General features: G+C 43.2%; 1 protein-coding gene across 4 annotated transcripts in view; it reads left to right on the top strand.

Annotated features, from left to right (window-relative positions):
- ehbp1 (EH domain binding protein 1) overlaps positions 1–26008 on the top strand; it is a 102854-nt gene that overhangs the window by 4355 nt on the left and 72491 nt on the right. For 2 of the 4 annotated variants that reach the window (XM_052080153.1, XM_052080150.1), the window contains exons 3-10: positions 1342–1399; positions 1559–1654; positions 2363–2416; positions 19611–19792; positions 21241–21380; positions 22187–22309; positions 23544–23684; positions 24047–24302. In XM_052080153.1, the coding sequence (XP_051936113.1) occupies positions 1342–1399; positions 1559–1654; positions 2363–2416; positions 19611–19792; positions 21241–21380; positions 22187–22309; positions 23544–23684; positions 24047–24302 (1050 nt within the window). Of the gene's footprint in view, positions 1–1341; positions 1400–1558; positions 1655–2362; positions 2417–2642; positions 2856–19610; positions 19793–21240; positions 21381–22186; positions 22310–23543; positions 23685–24046; positions 24303–26008 lie in introns of those variants that run through there. The other 2 variants (XM_052080151.1, XM_052080154.1) reach the window with 2 other exon arrangements.

Here is a 26008-nt window from a genome sequence, read left to right as displayed (position 1 = left end):
TAAACGCCAATGCCATTGCAGTCAGTGTGAACTGACCTTCACCGCTCCGCGCAGGGCAGACCTGTACATCCGTCATGCCAGTTCCCACCTTGTCATGTCGTTCACACAAACGCTCCCCTTGTCTCATAAAAGTTGTTTGCCAGGATGTGGAGTGACCGCTCGTGCTAAAATAAATGGGAAGACATCAAAGAGTCATGATGTGGGAATAAAAATATTCAAGTAAATATATTTTCTTAAAGCCATGCACCCACTATGACATCCCAGATGAGATGGTACAGCCTCTCTGTATTCGTAATATTATGTATTTGTCATATTTTTATTTTTTGTGGGGTGAGGGGGTGAGGATTCACAAGTCTAAATATATTAATTGATTGTAACCACTTTTGAGACCTTCATTCACATTTCTGGTGTTTTCAAAATGGCCGTCATTGACATAGTGACTCAACAGTGTTTTGTCACTCTGTCGCTGACCTCCAATGAACTTGTTTGCAAGTGAAATACTTCCTTCCACCCACCTCACAGGAAGGTCTGGGCCGCCACAACATCCTCATGCACCCCACTGAACCCTAATATGACTATACGTGTTTTCTAGTAATGCCGAAGCAATACGGAACAAGGATTAAATGTTTCACAATTTCTGCATGTATCAGCAAGTCTGTTACTTTACTGCGAAGCAACAAGACAAAGACAGCCTCTCTTCATTTATTAATGCAAGCAGTGATGTGCTTGTGTATTTGTGTGTGTGTGTTTCAAAATTTCCTCTTCGTGTGTGTATTTGTGGCATATACTAATGTCAACGTTTTCCGGCATTTTATTCAGTATCCCACATTTTTACTTTTTGCTTTTTCAACAACTACAAATTAAGCATTCATACCCCCCAACCCCTCAAATAATATTTCCAAATGAACATGAATCCAAATAAATGTAATTCTTACTGTTGTCTTAATAGCCCTTTAAGAGTGCTTAAAAAAAGGGTTTTCCGAACTTTATGCTGAGTGAAATTTTGGAATTTTTGGGGATCTCTTTGGGGAAAGAGATTAAAATTTTCCGTTTTATCGGCGTATGAAGTTCTGAATTTTGTGGGAAATATTGTATGTTGAAAAATTGGAATTTCGCAGAATTTTAAAGTGAAAAAGTCACCATTTTGTGAAATAAGTTTTAAAGTTGTTGCTTATGTATGATAGTTTCAATCTTTTTAGGATCTCCAATTTGAGGTGGTGAAAAATTTTCCGACTTCTTGTGTGAGAGAATATCAAATTTTGCAGTATCTCTGTGTAATAGGGTAATCACTGTGTCTCATTTCCCTCTCCCCACTAAACTTTATCCTGAAACGTTTTTCAGGCAACCGGACAAACTGGTGGTGGTTTGGACGCGCAGGAGTCGACGGAAATCCTCCAAGGTTTGCACTTACCTTCTCCAGTATTGCACGTTTCAATCTGTACCGCTTTGGGTTATTGATCCTGTCCACTAGAGGGCGTTCCAACATTGCAAATAGGCCATGTCACGTTTTCCCCTCGATGATAAATCAATGCTGACTGTTATTTATCTTGGCTTGCAGTCTCACAGCTGGCAGCCTGGCATCAAAAACCCCTACCGAGGGGTTGTGGTGTGGCCCGTACCGGAGAACATTGAAATCACAGTCACTCTCTTTAAGGTACTTTTTAAAAATGTATTTTATTGTTTTTGTATTTTTGTGTCTCAAACGTAATACATTACTCTTACTGCTTGCGTATCTTGTTTGTGAGTAATTCGGCACTGTCCTCCACCTAAACTATGAGGACAATACGGTCAAGTGGAAAGGCTTTTACAGTCGGTGGCTGCGGCAACTTGGCGTGTTTGTGTGTGTGTTGTCCACCCTTGTAGTTGACAGTAAGCAATTTGATTGTTAATTGTTTACAGATCGCAGTCAGAAAAGAATACACTTAAGTGTTTACTGTACATGTCCATGCTTCCATCCATTTTGTGTAGTGGTCGTATTTGTTAGAGTGGTGGACTCTATCCTAGTTGAGTTTAAGCAAGACGATTGGCTGATAAACAAGCCTTTGTGCTCGCTTTAGATAAATTCATAATTATGGCTTTAATTAAAAAAAGTTACATGATTTGTGCACTTGATGGGACTTGAACATGTATTCAACGTGCTTGAGAGGATCTGCACGGAGTAGGAGGTGGGTTACACCCTGGACGAATACAATGAACTTCTTGTGTTGACAGACATAAATACATACAGTTGTATTGTGAGAAGCTGAACACACGTTGCTAATTTGACAAACAAGCCACAACTGTATTTTAATTGTATTATTTTGCGGAAAATTAATTTTTTTTGTCATTAATTATAATCTAATACTTCTCTGTACCATTGCAGGACCCTCATGCTGAGGAGTTTGAGGACAAAGAATGGACGTTTGTCATTGAGAATGTGAGTCATTTAATCATGCTTGTATTAGCTGTCTTTTTTTTTCCACGTTAACCAAGCTTATTCTTAAATCATACATGTTTGAAAAGTTTTTTTCCATCAGACATGCAGATACCCCCATCGTGTGGTCACAAAGTGCTATTACACGTCAATCGCTGATGCAAGATTTCAATTGCTTTGGCATACAATGAAAACGGAGTGTCTTGTTAAATACATTCGTTCACGTTCTGAGCGTCTTCTCCTTACAAGGAGTGGTCCCCAGCCTTTTTTGTGTCACGGACCAGTTGAGACAAATACATGCTATTTATGGACCATCCATCCATCGATCCATTTTCTGATCCGCTTATCCTCAAAAGGGTCGCAGGGCATGCTGGAACCTATCCCAGCCGTCTTCGGCCAGTAGAGCGGGGTACACCCCGAACTGGTTGCCAGCCAGTCGCAGGTTCGTGGTCCAGTTTTTTTTTCATTTAAAGCGCATTCACTTCAAAAAGTGTTATACTACTGTACTACAAATGTAGAACAAAATATAATAACACTACGAAATTGACCAATCGCGAATAATACATATGCCTTACAATGTAAACATCATTTTTAAGTTATAAACTTACATACGGCATTGGCATCATTGCTCCTTGCAAATGTGACTGATCCAGAGACGATACGAGTGATTGCCGCATTCATTTTCTATACTTTTGTGACTCAATTCTACGATAGCCCTCACTCGAGACATGTTCCCAAGAATGTCAGCGGCAGATGAAGAATGCCAGGTGAGCTGGCGCTTTGACCCCCCCGTCACTTTCTTTGTGCACATCAAACAGACAACATAAGAAAGTGCTTGGGGGGAAAGGGGAGGGGGCTTCTCCCGTTTGATAGAAGGCAGACATGACAAGCAGGTCAGCCGCCGTTCTTCGGGCAGAGCGTGGGAGACGGGTAAGACGATGAGAGCAAAGAGAGGCGGTGCGACTTCTTCTGGGCTGGTCTCTGCATACCGGACTAATGACCACTTTCACGACAGTACAGAAATTAGTCGCGCACCTTCACTGTGATGGAATGCGGCTCGATGGACACATTTTATCACGCGAGTTGCTTTTTTTGAAATACTTGTTGAAGTATGTGAAGGATTTATGTTACTTCTGACAAAGATGTTTTGTTAGGATTATTTGCTACTGTGGTGACTTGCCCAAAGACTTTAATTTGCGAGTTAATTTAGGCAACCCAATTGCGTTTTGCTTTGTGTGTTAGCTGGAAGCTTGTGGACCTTCGTCAGGCAAAGTTACGTGCTTTAGGTTGAACACACAACATGGAATTCATTTTTTTTCCTGAAGTAGACAGTAAACCTTGACTGGTAGTTGTACTGAGCCTCTTTTTTGATGTGATGTCTACCACCACATAGAGCACTTGACCTAAAATGTTTGCTTGCAACTCAAGGTAAAAATAATATCGGCCGAGCAGTGGCGTCTGAAACAACCCCCCCCACCCCCGCATCCTTCATCATTCCAAAAACAAGCAAACAATTTGCTTCTTGAAGAGTCTAGAGCAGTGGCTCTTAACCTGGATTCGGTGAATCAGTCTTAGGGGTTCGACAGCGCCTCTGCCATGTAGGTTAAGACACACCCGACTCAATATGTCAAATTCGTTATGACACGCACGCTTGGCCATCACTGGCTGGTTCATTTTGTGCACAATTAAAAAACGTATACGTCATACTAATATTTACTTTTTTCAGTTTTTAATAAATGCATTTTATTTGATATTTTTATTTTTCACTAATGAAGGGTTCAGTGAATGTGCATATAAACGTGTTGGGATCGGTACCTTTACAAGGTTAAGAACCACTGGTTGAGAGAGTGTTCATAGGTGTGTATGTATATTCTCCCTGTGATTGGCTGCTAACCAGTCCAGGGTTTGTATGTAAGTATGTATGTGGACGTGAAGATATAAAATACACATTTTAAAACATGCAAAGATCAAAGTCCTGAAGCCTCTTCATTAAAAAAATACTAATTTTCTTCAGTCTGATGCAAAAGTGAGAAACCCAATACATTTCAAAATAATGATTTAAAAATAATTAAAACTGATTCGGAACAAAACAAGTTGTAAATACAGGTCGAACTTATCAAATCTCTGTCCGCTATAGTGAAATTATTGCTTTTGACCCTTTTCTATTCACATAAGACCTGTTTCGAGTTCAGAAGTGAATGCTGTGTACAATTTGACCACCAGGGTGTAGTCTCCCCATATAATTCGTCTAAAATGCGGCCTGCTTTCATGAGCTGTACTCGTCACTGAGCAGTTTGTTGGTCCACTCGCTTTGTTAAAACCTTGAGATACACGTACGGGCTGTGTATTTTATTATTATTTTTATCACGTGTGCTAGAAAAATTTAAAATCAGCTGTCTTCACACATCTATGTATGCGATGCCGTTTGAAGCCAGTTACATGTGAGTGAATATAGTGCAAGGAGAGGTGAGCTCCCCTCAACCCCTCATCAGGCGACAGAGGAGAAAAACGAAGAATACACCATTGTGCCCCAACGCCGGAGATGATGAAATTTAAGATCCCCACGCTCTGGCTTCGTCTTAATCTGGCGGTGGGGGTGGCCCAACCTCGCGTGAGGCTAATCCCTTCCCGTTGAATTATCGGCGCCGCCAAGATTGTATTTTGTCATTGAAAACGGCAGTGTCAAACGCCGCCTTTTTTTTTTTCTTCCACCCCTTTGCCTATTTGTTCCTCTGCCGAGGCCAGTCGCATAATCAAGTGAGGGCGAGCTGTAGGACGACAAGTCGGAAAGGTGGCGGCCCGTATAAGTGGCGGCGCGGCAGTATCTCTAAATTGCACGCTACCCTTGCCTTTCACCCCTTTTCAAATAGGTGCAGATTATCAAAAAGGTGGGCAAATTGCGAGTCCACAAAGATTGGACGGCTCTATTTTAAGGCATTGTGCTGATGGACGTGCTCAAGCATCTGCATATCAACCAAGGGGGAAAAAAAGAGCGATTGCAATCTAACTTCACTTTGTGGATGGGGATTTGCGAAGCATATATTGAAGTCGTGTCTTTTACAAGTGAGACACACTCTCCTCCTCACCCCTGACTCATACAAACCTTTTTGAAGCACAAGAATTGATCCCTGAGACACAAACATATAAATAAAATGCATCATTTATTGCTGTCGAAATGCTGTCCTCAGATACCGGAGAAGTCTGAAAAAGATTGATATCGCAAAATGAAATGCCCAATAGTTAGTTACACATAAGTCCTTTAAAACTGCTGCTCAAAGGTCTTTCAAAATAACAATAAGTGAGATGTTATGTTTTGATTGCTCTTTGTTGGAGTCTGCTGTACGTCAATAGAAAAGATTGTTCTCTCCTTGGAGTCTTTATTTTTTTTATATATGTAAAAATGTGCCGCCATTGTCTCAGTGTCCCTAGATGCCGGGAAAGGTCTAAATGCCAAGAGATGACACCAAAGCACTACTTTTCTGTCGAATGAAAGCTACTCCCCTCATTTCAACATACAGTAGTTCATTGGCACCAAGATGCCACACCTAAATGGCGCCAAAGCACTACATTTCTGTTGTGAGTCGTGTGGTGACTCTGGACCACTGTCTTACAGTTCTTTTTTTGAATTGAATTCTGTCTCATTGACAGAATTTTGTGCCAATGTATGTATTGCTCATACTGTTTCCTGGCGGAATTGCACCAATAAACGCACGACGACCGCCATCTTCTGTCTGCTGCTACACTCCATCTCTCTTTGCCGTCCACATCGCGTCTTGCTTCTGACTTTATTTAAGCCATTTTCAAATCACACAGTCAACACTGTTAGTGCCCACTTGGTAACACACACACACACACGCACACACACACACACACACACACACACTGCATTGTATCTCCTCTCCTTCGTGCCAGGGGAAGCACATTACGTAGGCCAGTGGTTTGTGAGCGCCGAGCGGGCCTCCGGGAGTGGAAAACACAATTATTTCAGCCCTCCGCTATTCACGCAAAGGTGACAAAAGCTGGTATGAAGTATGAAATCCCAAAAGTTTCCTCCTTTTTGCGCTGCGCCCGACAAATCGGGATTAATTTGCACTCGAGTGCCTCGTGCGCACACCGTCTCCAAAGTTTTCACCTTTCGCTTATTTTGCCCATTTCTTAAGTAGTTTGGGGGGCTCAAATGGCCTAGTTTATTTATTTGTTTGTTTGTTTGTTTTTTTTCTTTTTCTCTCCCTGCTCGTGTGTGCTCATTTTAAATAATATATGTGCTGGAGTTCAAAGCATATCAATAATTGTGTGCGTGCGTGTGCGCGCGTTTGTGTGTGTGTTTGTGTGTCTCTTAATTTAATTAATCACCCTGAGGAGAGGCAACAGATGCTCCTGATTACCCCCCTCTTGGCGGACCTAGCCCCCCTTTGCCCCTTCCCTTGCAACGACACACACACACGCGCGCGCGCACACACACACACACACACACGCGCGCACTTGCACTCATGAAATTTTGTCACACAATCATTCAAAAGTCTGTATGTTGTCCAGACTCTTAATGGCCATCATCACTAGTGGTTACTCTAAAATGGTTCAATGATTTTGTTGTTTACGATGATACTAGTGCAGCGTGTTATACCGGAGACAAATTCCTTGTGTGTTCTACATACTTGGCCAATAAAGATGATTCTGATTCTGATTCTGATTCTGATTCTGATCAGTGTGTATGTGTGTGTGTGTGTGGAGGGGGTGGGTGCTGTCTACATGGGTTGTAGTAGATGGTGGCTGTAGAGGCCGGGTGGTCCCTCCTGTCGCCCTAATAGGCTTAGCGCACCCCTAATCCACACCGCACCACCTCCGTCACATGGCCGGTCTCCTGACTGGCTGGGCCACCACGAGGTGTGCGTGCGTCGGCACAAATGTTGTTCCTGCGTTACTGTATTTGTGTTAGTTAGTCAGTCCGGCATTGTTGTCAACACAGAAAAAAACCCCACTGAAAACATTGTGGTCAAGTTCATAGACACACACATACTTTTAAAGTCTTAATTGAGCCTGTTTTTAACTCGACTGCTAACCAAAGCAGCAGCACCTATCGAGGCCTGCGAAGAGATTGCATCAAGAAAAAGAAGAAAAATGGAAAATGACACCATCAATCAGTTTGACTTAGCGATTTGAGGTCCAGGCATTGACAAACAGGATACGTAATATAAAACGGAACAAATACTGTAGGTGGATGTAGATAAGTCATATGTGTACATTTATTCAAGTGCATTATACAAAAGAGGCATCTCTACTCATGTCTCCAGATCTGGTACTTGTATCGTGTAGTATTAAACCATGTGTTTGCATGTCTCCAGACTTGCTTTTTAAAAATTTTACTTGTAGCACAGTGGTACCTAACCTGAAATTTTAGGCACGCAAGTAGGAAATTTTGGGACGAACGTTGTAAGACGACTTGTGGGAGTAAATATTCACTCCGCTCAATTCAACAATTTAGCTGAAAAATCTTTCCTCGTAGGGCCATTATGACATTGAAACCACAAAATTATTACTTGTACACAACAAATTAATATATTACTAGTTTTGAAAACAGTCAAGTGAATTCTAAGAGTTTGTTCAATTATTGTTCAAGTGAGTGTAAACAGGATAACAAACTTATTGCAACAATCTCAACGTGATTTATTACATATGACAATTTGTCATTTCGGTACAGATTTTAGCAAGTTGACACATGATTTGCTTTCGCGGGCCACATCAAAGGACCTGGCGGGCCAGATTTGGCCCCTGGGCTTTGAGTTTGATACCAGTACTCTAGGCCAACATTATTATTATTTTTTTAAAACATGCTGCAAAGTGTCGACTCTTTCACCCAAAAACAGATCACGTCAAGTTTTAAGGTTGCCATTTAAAAAAAATTGTGTATGTACTGTAATTAACTGCAAATTAAGCGAATTAAACCAGCTTGCCCTTGACAATGAAGGGCTTTGCTTCTCCTTTAGGAAAAAAAAGTTTTCTGTCTTGTGCCTCCCCTCCCTTCTATTTTGTCTCTTTTTGTTTTGTCTGCTTTACTCTTGTAAAGCATCCTGTGTGTATGCGCACATGCGTACGTGTGGTCTCACGTCCTTGTCTCGCCGTAAGCCAACAGCACGCTGTGAGTGTGTTGGTTGTGTGATGTTCCTTACCTTGTTGCTTTTCTTTTTTGTTTGTGTTTGTGTGTATGTGTGTGTTTTGCTTTTCGAGTGCACCTCCCCGTCCCACCGGTCCAGGTTGTGACCTCGGCTTTCATCTTCTTAGTCTGAGGCTCCTGCATCCCGCTGCGCTCAGACTCCTGGCCAACACCGCGGCAGATGTCACCAGACACTGCGACGCACACGCATCCGAGCGCGCGCACACAGTTTGATTTGTCTAATAAACACTCTGTTTCTCTTCCATTTATACACATTGGCTCTCATGCGGCATTCGATCTTAAAACACAGACAAACCCGTGAAAGTATCCCACAGCAGTGGTGCGAATATAAGGAGGTCGGTAGTTTCTGTCGTAGTTTTGTGTATGTTGGTGTGTGTGTGTGTGTGTGTGTCTACTCCACTATCGGTCATCTCTGTCACCTCGTGGTTGGTTTCGCCTCCTACGTTGACTTCTGGTGCCCAGTGTTGCATTCTGACTGCTGACTTTGTCCCATCCCAGGCGCCAAACGGACGATAGCAGCAGAGGAGTTATTGTCACCCTCTCTGTTATTTATTTTGCCTCTGCGCGTCTTAAGATGGCTGCCCGCGATGTAGACGAGCCCGTGTCGCCCGTAAAATATCGCAGCCGGCAAATCCCCATGTTTATCCACAAGCTTGACCCGCTTGGCTGGTGCGTGCATTGGTGGTGACGGTTGAGGCGAAAGAAGCCAAACAGATGAATGAGTTGTTTGGAATGTACATGTGCCATTGTATGCTTGAGTGCTGCGTAGAAAACAGGTTTTGCTTATTGATGTTCGAGCACCACTGATGCATGCTTCTCCAGATATTCAAAATCGATACCAGGTTTTTGGTAGTGGCAGTGGAAAGTGTGTGTGTGTTTGTGCTTGAGCACTGCGTAGAAGTATAATACAGCCCTCAATGCATAAATTTGATCGGTGCCTAGTTTGTGGTGGAAAGTCATCGCACACATGCGTTTGTGCTCTAGCTACTTTGAAACCCAATTCCAATAAAGTTGGGATATAGTGTTGAACATAAATAATGATTTGAAAACCATATTCAACCTGTTTAATTGAATGCACTACACACTTTGTTTTGAGAAAAAATAAAAATCATTAACTTTGAATTTTATGGCTTTGACACGCTCCAAAAAAGCTGGGACACGGACGGTCATGTTCGACTGTCTCCCATCACCTTTTCCTTCCAAAACATTCAATAAATGTTTGGAAACTGAGGATACTAATTGTTGAAGCGTTTGTTTGTAGGTGGAATTCTTTCCCATTCTTCCATGATGTACCGCTTTAGCTGTTCAACAGTCTTGATTATGCGCCATACATTTGCAATGGGAGACGGGTCTGGACTGCAGGCACGCCAGTCTAGTACCCTCAGTCTTTTTACTACGAAGCCACACTGTTGTAATGTGCAGGATGTGGTTTGGCATTTTCTTGCTGAAATAAACACTGATGTCCATGAAAAAGACATTGCTTGGATGGCAGCATATGTTTCTTCCAAACCAATAGCTGTGCAAAATTCCAGTCATGTGCTACTTTCTTTGACATTACCTCCGTGTGTGCGTCTGCTCGAGCACCACAGAGAAGTCAGACGCAGGCGCAGCCATTGGGAGACAGAGGCGATTGTTCTGCCGAGTGGCAATGAATGAGGTCTTGTGACGTGCTCCGATGCCAGCGCTAAGCCGGCCACTGACAGTCGGCCTGCCCAGCCCCCTCTTGGGGGGGGGGGGGGGGTTGACGCGCTGTCTCTGTTGGGGATAGAAATCTGTACACCCAGAGGTGACTGGGTCAGGAATTTGAGGTGACTGGCGCTCGAAGGCCTTTGGGTGTCGAAGAGTGGTTGGCGGGGGTGTGGGGGGGGGGGGGGGGGGGGTACGTGGCGAAGGAAGGGCACATTCCAGTCGTAAAAGAAATGCTTGTATTAGGCGTGCCACAAGTCATGCAAGCAACATACTTGTTAGGAACAAAGGAAACAAAACCATTTTGTTCAAAAACAGACTTTGAAAACATGTGAACAGATGTTGAATTCAAGGCCTGGGGGCCTGGTACAGCGCACTTCAGCCCAAATTTTGTGGCGACTAAAGACAATCAACTTCTTTTTTCTACCAAACCAAATTCTTTTCATTTTTGCTGAAAATCTGAACAAAAATTCCAGCTTGTCAGTTTTGCCAAATCTCTTCACATAAATTCAAAAACAGTCTCGAACAATAATATTCATCTATGGTTGTCACTATTCACCATGACTGCAGATTTTCAAAATCCTAATCCGTTATTAAAAACATTTTGATAATAAAGTTGTACTTGACTTGACATTCTGCCACTGTCGAGCTGCAACCTCATATGTTTTTTATCTTTGCTGTCTTGAAATTCATGGCTGGCGGTCTAAAAATGGCTTAAATGCTAATAGACTTTCTTAGTGTGAAAAAACAAAACAAATCGTGTGGCATTGGAACTTTAATTTGGAATTCGGGTTCAGTCTTCAGTTAACTGTCATGAAGTTATAATTATAGTAAACATTCGTATGAAAACGGATCCAGGACATAAATATAAAACAATTTACTGAAAACAGCAACTACAAACCATTTGAGAATCCCCGAGCTAAAGAAACACATTGGCACCGTCAATTTGGAGTCAACATTGAAGCAAGTGATTGCAATTTTTTAAAGTCTAACTGCAAGACACTTGAAACACGTTCCGTCTCTTCTTTTATGTACCACAAGCGTGTTAAGCTTTTGTCTGTACATAAACAAAACCGACGGAGCCCTTTTGTTCTTTTGGAACATAAAAAAGTCAAAGAACAACCACGTACACACACTCAGACATACACGCGCGCGCGCACACCAAGGCACACCGGCTCCTTATCCAATCCCTCGGCTAATTCCCCCTCGGCGGAAGGTGTTCATTGTTTCTCTTTCATTCTAATCTCTGCTTCTCCTTTTCTTAAAATCCATATTAGATTCTCTTTGACTGCTCAACAATCGGAGTCAGTGGAGCAGAGCATGGCCCCCGCTAATGCTCTTTGTCTCCGCAGATTTGTCACTTAGCATGGAGAGTACACCTTTGTCACAGAGCAGGGCCACCGCAGAGGCAGACTCGCACTCGGGGCAATTGTTTCTTGTCACAGGCCATCTCCAAACCACCCTATTCCCTCTCCACACATACCCACACTTTACACAAATCAGCTTTGCTTTGGATTAGGGCCCTATCATCCCGCCGCCACATCTCAAAAATGCCTTAAACAAACACACCCTTAAAGTGAGAAGCCAGTGAATATGCGTAATCTGCTTATTGCAGATTTACCAGGACGTTGTCATTAGATGCCGCTGTAATGAATTAGCAACAAAAAAAATCAATGTTTGAAGCCATGCTAATTGTGAGAATGAGATAAAATTGATGCGTAATCTTGAAATATCTGGATAAATAAGAATTTTATGTATAACACACACATGTGTCACACGAGTGCGGGCAATTGGCGATCTGCTGGCTTGATATCGGAGGTTCTGCTTCATGCAGGGGAAATAATCAATCCCAGATAGCAATAGCTGAGGGTGTTAGCTCGGTGGCTCTATATACGGGGTGTTTATATGTGTGGTAATGTTATTGCCGCTTTGTTCCTTGATGATGGCAAGCGATGGTGAAATGGCGGGAAAATGATGAGCAGGCACTTCATAGAACGGGAATGAACTCCCAGCTATAATCCCGTCGACCTTTCTCTCCCGTCCCCCGGTTTGCCACATCTCCCCGTCCTCCATTTTCCCCCTTCATCTTTTTCTCCTTTCCCCTTCCCTTGATATCCACCTCTGTCTTTTAGCCTTCTCTCCTTCCCATTTCCTGACCACTCCTTCTCTCCTGAAGCCCCCCCCCCCCCCCCCCCCCCCAACGCACACCGCGCTCTCCACCCGGCAGAAGTGCCGAGCCAGGGCTTTTTGCCGGCTGGTAATTTATTTTCCCATTAGCCCCCCGTCTGAAGAGTACGCTGCCGGTCTGAGCGCGTGTTGGGGGGCACACCAGGGGCCACCCAAAAAGAAAGACCCGGATAGCTGGAAAGAGGAGCGCACTCTGGACACGCCGATAAGACGAGGCAGGGGTGCGGCGTTCAGAGATGATGTTGGCCGGGGTGGGAGAGAGCAGATAGCAACTCTGGAAGCTTTTTTTTTTTTTTTTTTGCTGTCTTGTACTCATTTTTCAACAAATAGATCATTTGATATCAAGTTCTGATATCAAGTTCACCTACTGTAACAGAAATACACCAAATAATGACTCGCAAAATAGTCCCTTCCGACAACCCCGCAAAGTTTTTCTTGGTTCGCTCCTGTGTGAAAGTGTTTGACACTGAATGATGAATTCGTCTTGCAAATTTCCCAGGTTCCCCCAAACACGTTGGATGATTGCAGGTTAGTATTACTTAACCTGCAGTAACAAAAATATGCCGACCAAGTCAAAAAGTAGAGGTCCTGTCACACGTTTCCTCACAGCTTTTTTCCTCGTGACGTTTTGTGTGAAAAGTACAAACTCGGAATAAGGGTGTTGCAGATGACCCGCTAATTCCTAAATATTTTGATCACCATTTCATTTTAAAAAAAAAAAACAAGAACATCAAATTTCACATTGTTGCTCAAATATTTTCACTCTCTCTTTCTCATGACGGCATTCCGTGTGAAAAAGTCTGAGATTGTTTGTATGAAAGGGGCTTCTCTTATGATTCTGTCCAATAAGCGCATCGTGTTGCTATCTAGCTGGCATTGGGCAGCGCAGGAAACAAGTTAGTATCGCATACCTTGGTGTTTAGAGAAACAAGGTCATGAGAGAGCTCAGTGTCACTCTTTTCAGCCCCCCCTCCCAAAAAAAAAAAAACACAGCTGCTGTAATCTGACATTTTTAAAGGAAGCCTAATCCTGCTCTTGTGGAGACTAATCACTCCTCCTGTGTGTCGTCCTCTCACCTTTCCTTCACTGTTTGTTTTTGCTTCTCACTTTTCTGTTGACTGACAGTATGAGGGAATGATTTTTGAGGGTTCGGATTATTTATTTGTTTTTGTTTTTTTTTGGGCGGGTGTGGGGTCGGCCCCCGAGGCCAGTTTCTCTTTGGAAATTTACATTGTACTGTATGGTTATCATCAGTAGATCCACATGAACGTCTCAAGAAGCCAAAATTTACCACTTTGTTTTGTAAAGGTCATTTTGGGGTCAATTTCAGGAATCCTTCGAAAATATACTTGTTTTTTACGAGAACAATTGAATCCCAGAAGACTGTTTCCTTAAAGAGCAAGAAATATGGTGCATGTGTTTTAATGAGTAGACCCCATGAAGTCATGCCCCAATGCTATGAAGTTTATTGCAGCCATTTGTAGGGGACATTAAAAGGCAAAGTTGTCTTACTGGAATATTTTGATAATTCAGGCCCAAAAGCCGTTTTCTTTTAGCAGTCTGAAATTTGGGAGGCGTTTCAGTCATGACTAAACTCCTCAAAAAGCCATGCCTGCTAAAACACAGTTTGCATTTTGGATTGATGAAACAGTTTTTGGGGCCTTTTTGGCAATTTTGGGCAGTACTTTCACCAACCTTACTAGGAAAAAACTGCCCAAATGAGTCCCAACTGGAACAAGGTATTTTAAGCAAAACGATCAAGTTTTATTTTGCCTACTGAGCACAGAGCAATGCACCAAATGGAGGAGGATCTTTTGAAGCATCACTCTGAAAATGGAGAAAAGCGAGAGCTCCTTCATCGCTGCATCAATCATAAGACCATTGTAATTGTAATTTTGGCATGCCTTTTTATGGCCATTGTTGCCTTTAATACATGCATACGCACATCTGAGGCAAAAAAAAAAGAGAGAAAATCCTTGGATATAATAATAGCGGATATAGATTGGTCTTAATCTGCGTGTGTATGTGGTCTATAGTTCCGCATTCATAGGTGCGATGTAAAGCTGGCGCGCTATCAGTTATCAGGGGAGTCGCAGAGGAATCACTCCATTGTGCTTGCGCTCAAAGAGAGATGCGAGTACGTTAAACATCTCTATTTCCAATAACTGTGACCTTGAGGGGGAGCGCAATGGCACCGTGCCCCCCCCCCCCCCCCCCACACACACACACACTCCCCAACGCACCACCACCATTACCAACACAAGCAATTCCAATCTGCTGACTCCAGCCACAGGCAGCTGATTTAGGGTGTCGGGATGTGGGGCTAATCGTCACTCCCCCGAGGGTTATCCCGAAGACCAAATTGAGTTTATTGTTTGTTATATCTAAATGGCATGAATGCAAATGAAAGAGATGTTACATCGTTGCTATGTCTCAGTGGACGTTTCAACCTGCTTTCAAGTTTCGAGGGATGTGGCGGGGTGGGGCGTTTAATCCACTTCCACCTTGACAAACGGTACATTTTCATAGCTTTCATGAATAGACGTCAATTTTTAACGGAACATACCGAAATTTGTTGGAAGTGGTCTTAAAATGTCTCGAACCATTCCGTTTTTGTTTCTAGATACAACAGAAATGGCCATAGATCAATGTGGCCCATTGCATAGTATATTTATCAATAAATAAGTGAATAAAATACAAAAATGAATACACTGGCAACTTGTTTTTCACAGACCAAACGTTTTCCTGCGCTTCCGTCAACAGTCTGAAAAGCCGTGACCTCAGTTTGTCCTTTGCCAGTCGGCGCCCTGCTCAGGATTGTTTTTGTTTCCACGGCGGCATCGAGGCTTAAGTCCGATAATCATCAGCTGGATGCGATTCATCACTTCCGGACAGCGTTGCGGCGTATCGCTTCGGCATCTTCTTCCTCTGCGATCTACTTGGCCGCGAAGCACTTTTAACTAAACCGGGTGTTTTTGCGGTTGTCTCCAACGAGAGACCCAAAAGCTGGGTGATGATTTTCCCAGCAGGCAGTGTAACGTTGGAGCTCAAGGATCAACATGGGTCCATGTTTGTTCCTATTAGAAACAAATTGACTTTTGACTGTCTGTTAAAAAGCCATTAGATGATTGGTCTTCACAAAGACGTTAGCTCGTGTTTAGCACTCAGTCTAATTAATCCACAGCTCCAGTCCAAAAGGGATCCGCTGCCCCTCCTTTTCCCATCCCCGCCCGTCCCATTGGCATTTTGGGGCAGAGGGGGTTCAGCGGGACCTCCTGGGCACTACCGGCGCCTTGACCCCTGCCCCCCACCAGGGGAGGATCTGTGGATCGATCCAGGGCCAGCTGGCATAAACCTGTCCCGCCATTAATTTATGTATGTGCAATTTTGCTCAGTTTGAAATGATGTCCTCTTTTTGAATAAAGGGACAGAATTTAAAACGTTTTTTTAAAAATTTAATTCTTTATTTTTCCCAAGGAAATTTAGCAATCATTAAAATAATCGGTTGTTACAGCCCAAGTGTAAAGCATAATGTGGGTGGGGGGGGCGTAAAATTATTTCAAATAAGTAATGACACTTTTTTATATGGTCTCTTTCTCTGTCATGGATTTTCACCTGCAGGTGGGTCAGTAAAGTATTTTCCTCACTGTCATCTTCTTTTGTGCTTCATTTGCAAGGAGATGCCACCAGGGGGCAGCATACAGCCACCACCCCTCACTCCTTTCCTCCCTCCCCGGTGTTTTTCTTTCATCATCATCATCATTTTTCTGCACACTACAAGTATTGATACTTATTATTTATTCTCTGAAAGCATATTGATAGTCTTATCCTCTGCCATAAATGAAACTTACACATTGCCGCCTCCCTTTCATCTTGCACATTGTTACTCTAATCCCCACCTTTCACCTTTTTATATTTGATTGACAAGCACCATCTGGGGGAAAAGAAGGCCATTTCCATTGTTTTGGCGCTCTGGTGCAAATCTCTCAAAATGTTTGTCATTTGTTTTGCCGTCTCATTTGCATGTCCTTAAGTATTTCCCATTAGAACCGCTCCCTCACACCCTCGCTCTATTCGTTGCCATTGTCATCTTTAGCAAATCCCCTTCGTCTTAAGTGTTTGCCGCATTTAGCAAATTCATTCATAAAGTATCTACACGCGCTATTAGCTTAGTATAATAGCTTGGGTGTAATCTGCGGTGCGATAAGAGTCCTTTTTTCCCCCTCTCCCACCCCCCCCCTCCCTCTCAGCCCTCATGTTCATCTCCAGACGGGATGTTCTTTGGACACGTCGCTACGTCTCGAGCGACGAGGCTCAAATGTCAGCGTCAAAATGTCAAGTGGCCGATTTTCTTCTGTACTTTTCATTATTTTCCGCGGCAGGTGGGAAATGGAAGGCATGATGACTGTGGGTAGAGATGAATAGATAGGCGGGAGGTGTTTGAACGTAAAATTGAGGGGGAATAGTTATCGACAATCTGGGCTTTCTGATCGAAACACTCTCAATTGATTGTTGGATATATAATATTCCAATGACTTTGTTTGTGTTCAAATAGTTGTCTCCTGAATGCCCGCACGTGTGAAACTAATCAAACAAATAATTTTGTTTATTATTATTTATTTATTATAATAATTTTGCTTTATCAAGCTATCGTCAACATAGCTACTGCTGGCGGGATTTAGCAAAAGTACTGAAATAGATTATTTCTATATAGCGGATTAGCTGGCTGTTTCTAAAAATCTGTCTGTGAATATGATATATGAAATTTACATAAAACTGCTCCCAGCCCCAGTTTCCTTGCCCAAGTCTTGACAGGTAGGCTGGATGAAGGTCCACCATTTTGAAGTACAAATGCAAGGCCATTAGGTAAGCAGGGCGGCCATGTTAGCTCAGATTAGCATGAGCCAACGTTTTTATGAGCCTTAACATCTGATAAACGGCATAAATGGTAGGAGGAATGAAACGTATTTGCGCCAAAGAAACTCACACAAAGTATTTCCTACAGTCAGGTCCATAAATATTGAAACATTGACACAATCCTCTTTTTTTGTCTCTAAGCAACAACAATAACAAAAAGATGTGCTTCAACAGCAGACTTTCAGCTTTAATTTTAGGATGTTCACCTCCAAATCAGGCGAATGATGTGGAAGTTACAGAAGGCTGGTATATATGTATATATATTTTTTATTATGCAGACCACCAGGGCGGTCCCGCATGGCCGAAATGCCGTCAGACATGAAAGCTTTCTTCACATGATCACTTGCAGGAAGGCGACTTTCCTTTATGTCCTCCACAATTATTTTTTTTTTCCCCTCCATGAATGTCTGGAGTTTCCGTAACAGCCCTTCCTTGAGAGAGGCCGGTTTTTACATAATCCTTTTGAGTGAGCGGGAAGTCTGAGAGCGTCGATCCCTGCCAAATTCAATGGCAGCAAAAAAGAAAAGAAGAATGCGCCTCTTTACTATGTTAAACAGATCTAGCCCAAGATGTAATGCTTTCTTCCTTGGATCACGTTAAAGCCCTTTGGCTGGTTGCTCACAATCTAAACATTAATTCATTGGATCTAGCTAAATGTTTTGGTTAGTTTCTACTTTGTGCTTTAACACCCGTTTGGTTGCAATCCGCCTAATGTCACGCACAATTTATCGCTTTGATATATCACAATTGATTTTGTTGATGAATTTGAGGTTGTTATCCTTTTAACGTGCATTACTTTAACTAACAACTGAAGATATTTATGTATAATTTTTGTGGAAGTTGATACGGGGGGGGGGGGAGAAAAATTAATAAACAACCACAGCTGCATACAAAGTGCTGTGCATAAAGTAAAATTCTGATCTAAAACCAAAGCTAGTTAAAACAATACATTAATAACATAAAAACAGTCAACACAATAACACAGCAAAAGAATGATGAGTCACATGCTCAGTCGAAAGCCAAAGAATCAAAAATGTTTTAGGACAAGTTTTGAAGATGGACAGAAAGGGGGCTTGCCGAATGTTTAACAGGAGGCCATTCCAAAGGGAAGGACCGGCAACGAAAAGAGAAATCTAAAAATAATCTTCTATAAAGTACAATACTGTAAAATCCAATTTTTATCCTCCTAAAACTGTTAAAAACTGTTGTTGCATATCTCGAGACTGGAACCAATTAGTGGCATTTCAATTCATTTCAGTGTAGAAAGACGTTTTGATTTAAGAGCATAGTCACGGAATGAATCAAATCATAAGTCAAGGTTCCAATGACTGCCAAAAACGCGTTGCTGGCTTTGACGTCCGCTAGACTGGCTGAGCTGCACTGTTTTTGTTTTCAGAATTTGGCTAGAGTGCAAAGCTGTTATATTGCTTGCCCTGTTCTGACACCCCCACAATATGCACAACATATTTCTTGTCTTTTACCTCTTTTCAGCAGCATGACCAGCCAGCATCTTTACCACTGAATTCCTCACTCTTTGTGTGTGTGTGTGTGTGTGTGTGTGCGCGTGTGTGTGCGTGTGTGTGAATAAATCCCCTGAGGACCTTGGCGATAAGGCGCCAGATTGAGTTTTCTTCACAGAGTTAGATCTTCCCGAGATTTGTGTGTGTGTGAAGACGTCTGGGAAAATGTTACGGGATGCTATCATCGCGTTATCGAACCCCCGCGTTTGTGTATATGTATATGGGCTCTCCAATTCATGTCGTGCCAAAGCGCCGCTTTCGCTTTGTTTGTGCTTCGAGCTGACGAGAGAGGGGTCCTCCTCCAGGCTCCATTCACAGTGGCTACAAGATGGCGGTGATCTACCACTGACAACTGTGTGCTGCTTTTTGATAGAAAAGTGCGAGCAAATAGTTTTTTTTTTATCCCTCTTCCATTTTGACCATATTAATGTGACAGCACTCTATGTAGATATTTTGTGACCAGACTTCCACTTTTCTTGTCCTGGTGTGTCAAAAGCAGTTGTCGCTGTCCTACTCAATACATGGAATTATCGAATTGCGGGCAACAACAGCCTATCTCTGCTTAGGTTCTGTTTTAAAGGCACAGGCTGATCAACGCTGAGTCTTCCGTTCCAGCTGTGATGAACCAATTTTGAAAAGTTGTCTGTCTAAACTTGGCTGTTATACAATAGGATTGTAATTCCCGTACCATTTTTCCATGTCGTTCCTCGTACAGGAGTCTCCGTCTGGCCGACGTAAGGCCCTGGCAACTAGCAGCATCAACATGAAGCAGTACGCCAGCCCTATGCCTACACAGACGGACGTCAAACTCAAGTTCAAGCCGCTTTCCAAGAAGGTTGTGTCGGCCACGCTGCAGTTCTCCCTCTCCTGTATCTTCCTGCGTGAGGGCAAAGCCACGTGAGTCAACACCGTAGACTAGGGACGGGCAATTCATCAAGCGTAGCCATTTATTTGAGTTTATTTCAGGATGATTTTGATGTGTGGATTCAGTCATCCAGGTTTTTTTTTTTTAATCCGCAAAGGCTGAATGGAGGCAACTGAGTCTGACGATTTGTTGAAGATCGTTTCATATTCCAAAAGGCATGAACTGAAGAACATTTCTAAATTGTGAAGCGAGGAGTCTCCCTACTTACGTCGCTGGTTGTTGGTTGTTGTTGTTGCTGCTTGGCAAGGCTGGTGAATGAATGACTGTTTAGCATAAGAACAGGTCATTCATAGAACGCAACCAATTACCATTTTATACCACTATTTTAAATAGTTCACGGTACAAAAATCACTCAAACATTATATATAAATAAAAAATAATAATGGCATTTCCATATTGCTTAGCACTACTGCTCCCGATGAGATTCAGTCATTCATTCTCCGAACCACTTATCCTCACTAGGGCCACGGGCCACCCCGGAGGCTATCCCAGCAGTCTTTGGGCGAGAGGCAGGGTGCACCCTGAACTGCTCACCAGCCAATCGCAGAGCACACATAGACAAACAAACATTCACTGTCACAGACACACCTACGGACAATTTAGTGTCTCCGCTTTACCTACCATTCATGTTTTGGCAGTGTGGGACAAAAATGCAAAACCAACCGATATATTCAAATAAATACACTTAAGTTTGGCCCACACTGTCAATCACTTGCAGCCTAGCCTCTCTTCTTCGCTATCTCATATTCATCTTTGAGAGGAGCAACTTTAATTTTAGGACACTCTCTCTCTCGTTAGTCCATTCTAATTTGATAACTTTCATTTAAAGGCACACACACACACACACACGCGTTGGCAGGGGCCTTTGTTGTGTTGCGGACGGCGGGTCGATGGCGCGTAACCCTTGTTAACCCTTCGGGGAATGATGTCGACCACACACAAACAAACTCCATCACGGCGTTTTAAATGAAGCCCGGCACCCGGGAAGCGCCAAACACAAAGAACACAGACACACAGAGAGCGAGAGATTATGATGGCGCGTTCGAGGGGGACGGCGTGAAATAATGTGCGGCGGGGGGGCAAGGACATGAAGGCCAAGATGAGACAAAAGGTTTGAAAACGTCAAGAAGTTAGGAAAGGACAGAGGTGGAGGCGGCGTTACATTAATCCTTTGAAACGGACGCCGTCTTCCAGTCACATAAAAATTCAACACTGTAGTATTTCCATTTATTCATTGGTACGTCGGTGTATAATCTCACCCCCCCACCCCCACTCTCCACATCTCGGCAGCGTGTTAATCTCTCAAGGTTATGTATAGCCTTGTGAGTGTTTTTTTTAAAACATTACAAGCATGATACGCATTTGCATTGATGTGATTCCCCCCCCCCCCCCCTCACACACACACACACACACACTCCAGCGACGAGGACATGCAGAGCCTCGCCAGCCTGATGAGCATGAAGCAGGCCGACATTGGAAACCTGGATGACTTTGAGGAGGAGAACGAGGAGGACGAGGAGAACAGGGTCAACCAGGAAGAGAAGGCGGCCAAGATCACAGGTGACCAACTCGTCGCAGAATGCTTCACGTATGGCAGCAGTTGGCATAATGGAAGAATTGCCACGTGGTGCGAACACTCATCAGCCTCTTTCCCCCCCTACCAGTGCCTTAAAAAAAATCTTCACTGTTTACAAAAGTGTCAAACATAATGTATTCACACTTTCTATTCAAAATCACACCGTGCGTACATCCATGTTATGGTGTAACGTATGTCCTCCCCTCCTTCCCGCTCAGCCTAATCCAACTTTTCTCCCGCCTCCTGTTCAGCTTCACGCTTTCTCTCTGCGCTCTTTTATTTCTGTTGTATGTGTGCGCATCGAGCGCCTACAGCCACGCTTCGCTTAGCGTGCGTCTCGCTAAGCAAAAGCCAAAAACTCCCACCAACCAGTACCTACAAGCTTCCCCGATGATGTTCTCAAGCATTTTGGGTCCAGGCGAGACATTTTTCCACCTTCATTATCCTATAAACTGTATTGAAACATTGATTCAGTTTTTAAAAAAAGCCCATTAAATTGTACTTCAAGTATTTCAAAACAAACAGTTTTAAAGTGTGAAATGTGAATGTGTTGTACATAAAAGTTAAACACAACTGAACTGTACTCTACAGTGGTTTCCGAATGGGGAAATTATGTTGCGGACCCCCGATTAATGGCTCTTGCACACCCCCCAGTTTGGGAGCCGCTTCATTACACTTGGCACATCTTCGTCTAAACGTGATGTATTTGCTGTTTCTTTGTGTGCTTTCCTCAACGTCTTCAACTGCTCTTCTTCGTCCTTCTTTGTCGTGCGGCCCCGTTGGTCTGCAGAGATAGTAAACCAGCTGAACGCCCTCAGCTGCTTACATGGCGACGATGACGATGATGACAGTTGCATCGGCGTTCCTAAGGGAGCGTTCAAGGCGGCCAATAAGCCTGTCGCTTCCTCTCAAGGTCCAATTTCTCGCCAACTTTCTTCCAAATCATCGTGATTCCTTACGTGAAACCTCCAATTTATTTTACTTTGGCATATCACTATTTCTTCAACCTTTCACTTTTTTTCTTTGTTCTTCCATGTCGTGTTGACTTTGGTGTTGTGAACATGTCAATTTTTTCACTGTTACCTTTGTTTTTTGTTTTTTTAATATTTCATTTTTGTTTTGGTGTTCAGCTGCAGTTGGTAGTGAACCAAAACGGGAAAGCTATGTCCAGGCAAGACTTACTAATGAATTCTAATCTATTGAGTGTCAAATTTCACCATTCTGCCAGATTTGATAATTTTCCCTCCCCTGTGTTTTGAAAGGGGAAATATAATACCCCCCCCCCCAAAAAAAACAACAAACCATCATTACCTGTACAGACAATGTTTAAATTCCAAAATTTCATACAGCTGTAATATCTAGTTAAACTACTTTGCCCAATAAAGATGCATGACTGGCATATGCAGTAAATGGAGCGTGCAGATATGCCTTTTTTTTTTGTGGCCAGCATCTGTGTTTGCTGTCTTCGATAGCCATTGTTTTTCAATTACACGGTACTTGGTTCCCCGATGAAAAGACAACCAGCCAGACTCCTCGCGCCTGTGGCACTTTCCGTCTTTGATGATACTTTCTACGCTCACAGAGCTAAAACTCTCCGGAGCTCAAGTTGAATTTGATCCATAGACATTTATTTCCGGACTTGAAAACTTCCAGCTCCGACTCTTTGGTTCATAAAACTCTCTGACATGCTTCACGCACACTCTTGTCTCCCTAAAATGGGTCGCAAATGGCACCCGTCTCCTTATCAGCGAAGTCCACTTCACATAGCGACATTGCATATACACAAAGGCATGCCACTCTTTCGAGACCAGTCTCGGCATCTTCTTTTCACACCCCTGACTCGGCCCTCGTCTCCATGCAAATGAGCCACAGTGGTGAGGACGACGAAGATAAAGTGGTCAAGTGTCAGCGCCTTCGGCCTGCGTCTCCGTAGCAACTCCACGCCGCTTGTCTCCCACAGTAACCCCCCCCACTAATTGCACCAATGTTCCCAGAAAGGAGCTCAGTCAAGTTTAGCTGGCGCTTACTTGTGGTTCACTCCCAAGTGCAGGACTTTTCCACCTGTACATTGTCAAAATAATTTGGATGGCTCATTGTCCCACTCTTATGTCATCCTGAATGACTTGTTTTAATTTTGGCCACCAAAGAGCTGATCAACAAGCTGAACTTCTTGGAAGACGAGGACCGAGAGACGCACCCGGCCATGCTTGCCAACCCTTTCGACGAACCCGAGGATCACCTGCCCGAAGCCAACCACCTCAACCCATTCGGTGATCCAGATGAGGACGGTATGTGGTCCGAATTCTGTTGCGGGTATTGTACAGTGAAACTTCACTTTTCATGGAGATGAGGGACCACGCCCCTATGCCAGGGACAACATTTTGCGAAAAACGGATACTACTCCAAAAGTTATTTATATTATTGCTTATATTAATGTACTGGTATCTTGACTTATAGATTTTTGTTTAATTTAGATTTTTTTTCAGTCAATAAACTGTGATCCCCAAACCTTGTAATATCATTTCACACTAAACAATCCTCAAAAAATTGTTTACCAGACATTGCATTCAAAATTAACCATGGCTCATGAATCATATGCTGCTTTACCAAGACATTATTGGCAATAAGTGACACCATCCTCGTCAAACAGAACCTCCTGACCAGCAATCTGCCGGGCGGGTCAACGAATCTTGCTACAATGCCTCCAATCCATTCGACGAGGCCACAGAGGAGCCGCATGATGTGACGCCGAGGAACCCTTTCGAAGAGCCGGAACCAGACGAAACCAGTCCTCATCCGGTGCCCGAGCCGCCGAAGGCTCGACCCAGGAAGGGGCTGCGACCGGTTGACATGAACAAGTACTTATATGCCCATGCTGGACAAAATGACGAGGAGGAACTTGATGAGTAAGTTATCTTGACTGATTGTTAAGTGGTTCGAACCGACATCTTATTTATTTATTTTTGCTGTGTTTCGGTTTGGTTAAAAGAATCTCTCGCATTTTTTTGGTCAAGTGTAACGTAAACTGGATCATCCGGACCATGACGCATATCAAACAAGCAGATGTAGACTTTATGCAAATGAAATCTGGTACATATAAGTTCAATTCATGCCAGCTAAGTGTAAACAGACCTAAGATACAACTATAGACATGGAACATACACACAGATCATTATCAAGACCCCCCAAAAATGACCAAAAGACATGGACCATAGGCACAGATTTTTTTTTTACGTACTGGCCAATAAAGATGATTTTGATTCTGACTACAGACACAGAGCAGATACAACCGAAAGACACATACCAAAGACACGAACTGTAGAAACTCACCATAGACATGGAATAAAGAAACCGCTTGAGGCCCGGGAGCAAGGCATAGACCATGGTCAGAGACAAGCGATAAATGTTGTTGGTACATTATCGTCGAAGGTGCTGTCGCTTGGTGTCACATCTCCATCTGTGTGAGTGACTGGCGCTTTTTATATCATCTGGTAAAAAAATTGCTTAAAATATCACATAAAAACATATGTAATCAAGCTAGGGCTGTCACAAACCAATCTTTTTAGAATCGATGTAGAATCCTATCGATTAATATATTGATTATTCGGGTAATCATCTTCAAACCCCTACCTCAACTCGGTTGTTTGATCCATGAATAAACCAATCACTTTCCAAGGAGGACCGCTTCAAATGCGTAAGCCGTTGAGTTCTGGTGCCAAATGCCTTCACAGTCTTGTGGTGAAGCGATGTTGTCAAAAAGCCTGACGTGTTATTGATTGGCATGACTGTCCCCTTAAGCCTGAGGTCATTCTCTGCAGAATGGAAAGTTCAAGGGAGCCGTGTTGTGTTTTGACTGGAGCTCCTTCAGCCGCTCATGTTGCTCCACTGAGGCTTTTCTTTGCTTTGGCTTCCTGTGTCACTGCGACCGCTCCCGACCCTCTTTTGAGTCGGCCCCATCCAATTCTCCTGTTTATTTAGAGCCGCTTTGTCGCATGCTGAGTGAGTATCTCGGGGGGCTTTCACTGCCACAAGCGTGCCTCTATATTGATAACATTCTGTGGTATGTGTGCGCGGGGGTGTGTGTCCTGTCTGTCAGTCTGTCAGTAATGCACCTTGAGAAGTCAGGATATGAGCTGGCCCGAGTGCACCCGATTCTTCTATTAGCTCACCTGTCTTGTTCATTGTGTTGCAGCCAGTGAACACAACTGTGTTCATGTCATCAAACAACACAACCAGTAATGGATTAAAAACTCTTAATCTTCTTCAGAAACTTTATTCTGCGTCCCACGCCCGCGAATTTAAAACAGTTCGCGGCTCTTTCAAAACGTTTGTGACATGATTTTCTCAAAATACGTCAAGAATCAAGAAATACAGTGCTCCTTTATATCTGTTAGCTAATCCGTTCTGAAATTAAACGGTTCTAATTCACGCAATGACAATTACGGCTTTCATTAGTGATGACTGAGGACAAGGCTACGGGCTTGTGACGAGGCAAGCGACTTCTGCCGCGACCATTACTATAACCACGAGCTCTACTCCTCCTCTACCACCAACCACTCTTACTACTCCCAATTACCATTACAACTACTCTCACCGCTAATACTCCTCCTGG

The sequence above is a fragment of the Hippocampus zosterae genome, chromosome 11 (genome assembly GCF_025434085.1).
Source record: "Hippocampus zosterae strain Florida chromosome 11, ASM2543408v3, whole genome shotgun sequence".
Taxonomy (NCBI): domain Eukaryota; kingdom Metazoa; phylum Chordata; class Actinopteri; order Syngnathiformes; family Syngnathidae; genus Hippocampus; species Hippocampus zosterae.
The sequence above is the reverse complement of the archived record's forward strand: the minus strand, read 5'-3'. Positions and strand labels throughout refer to the sequence as shown.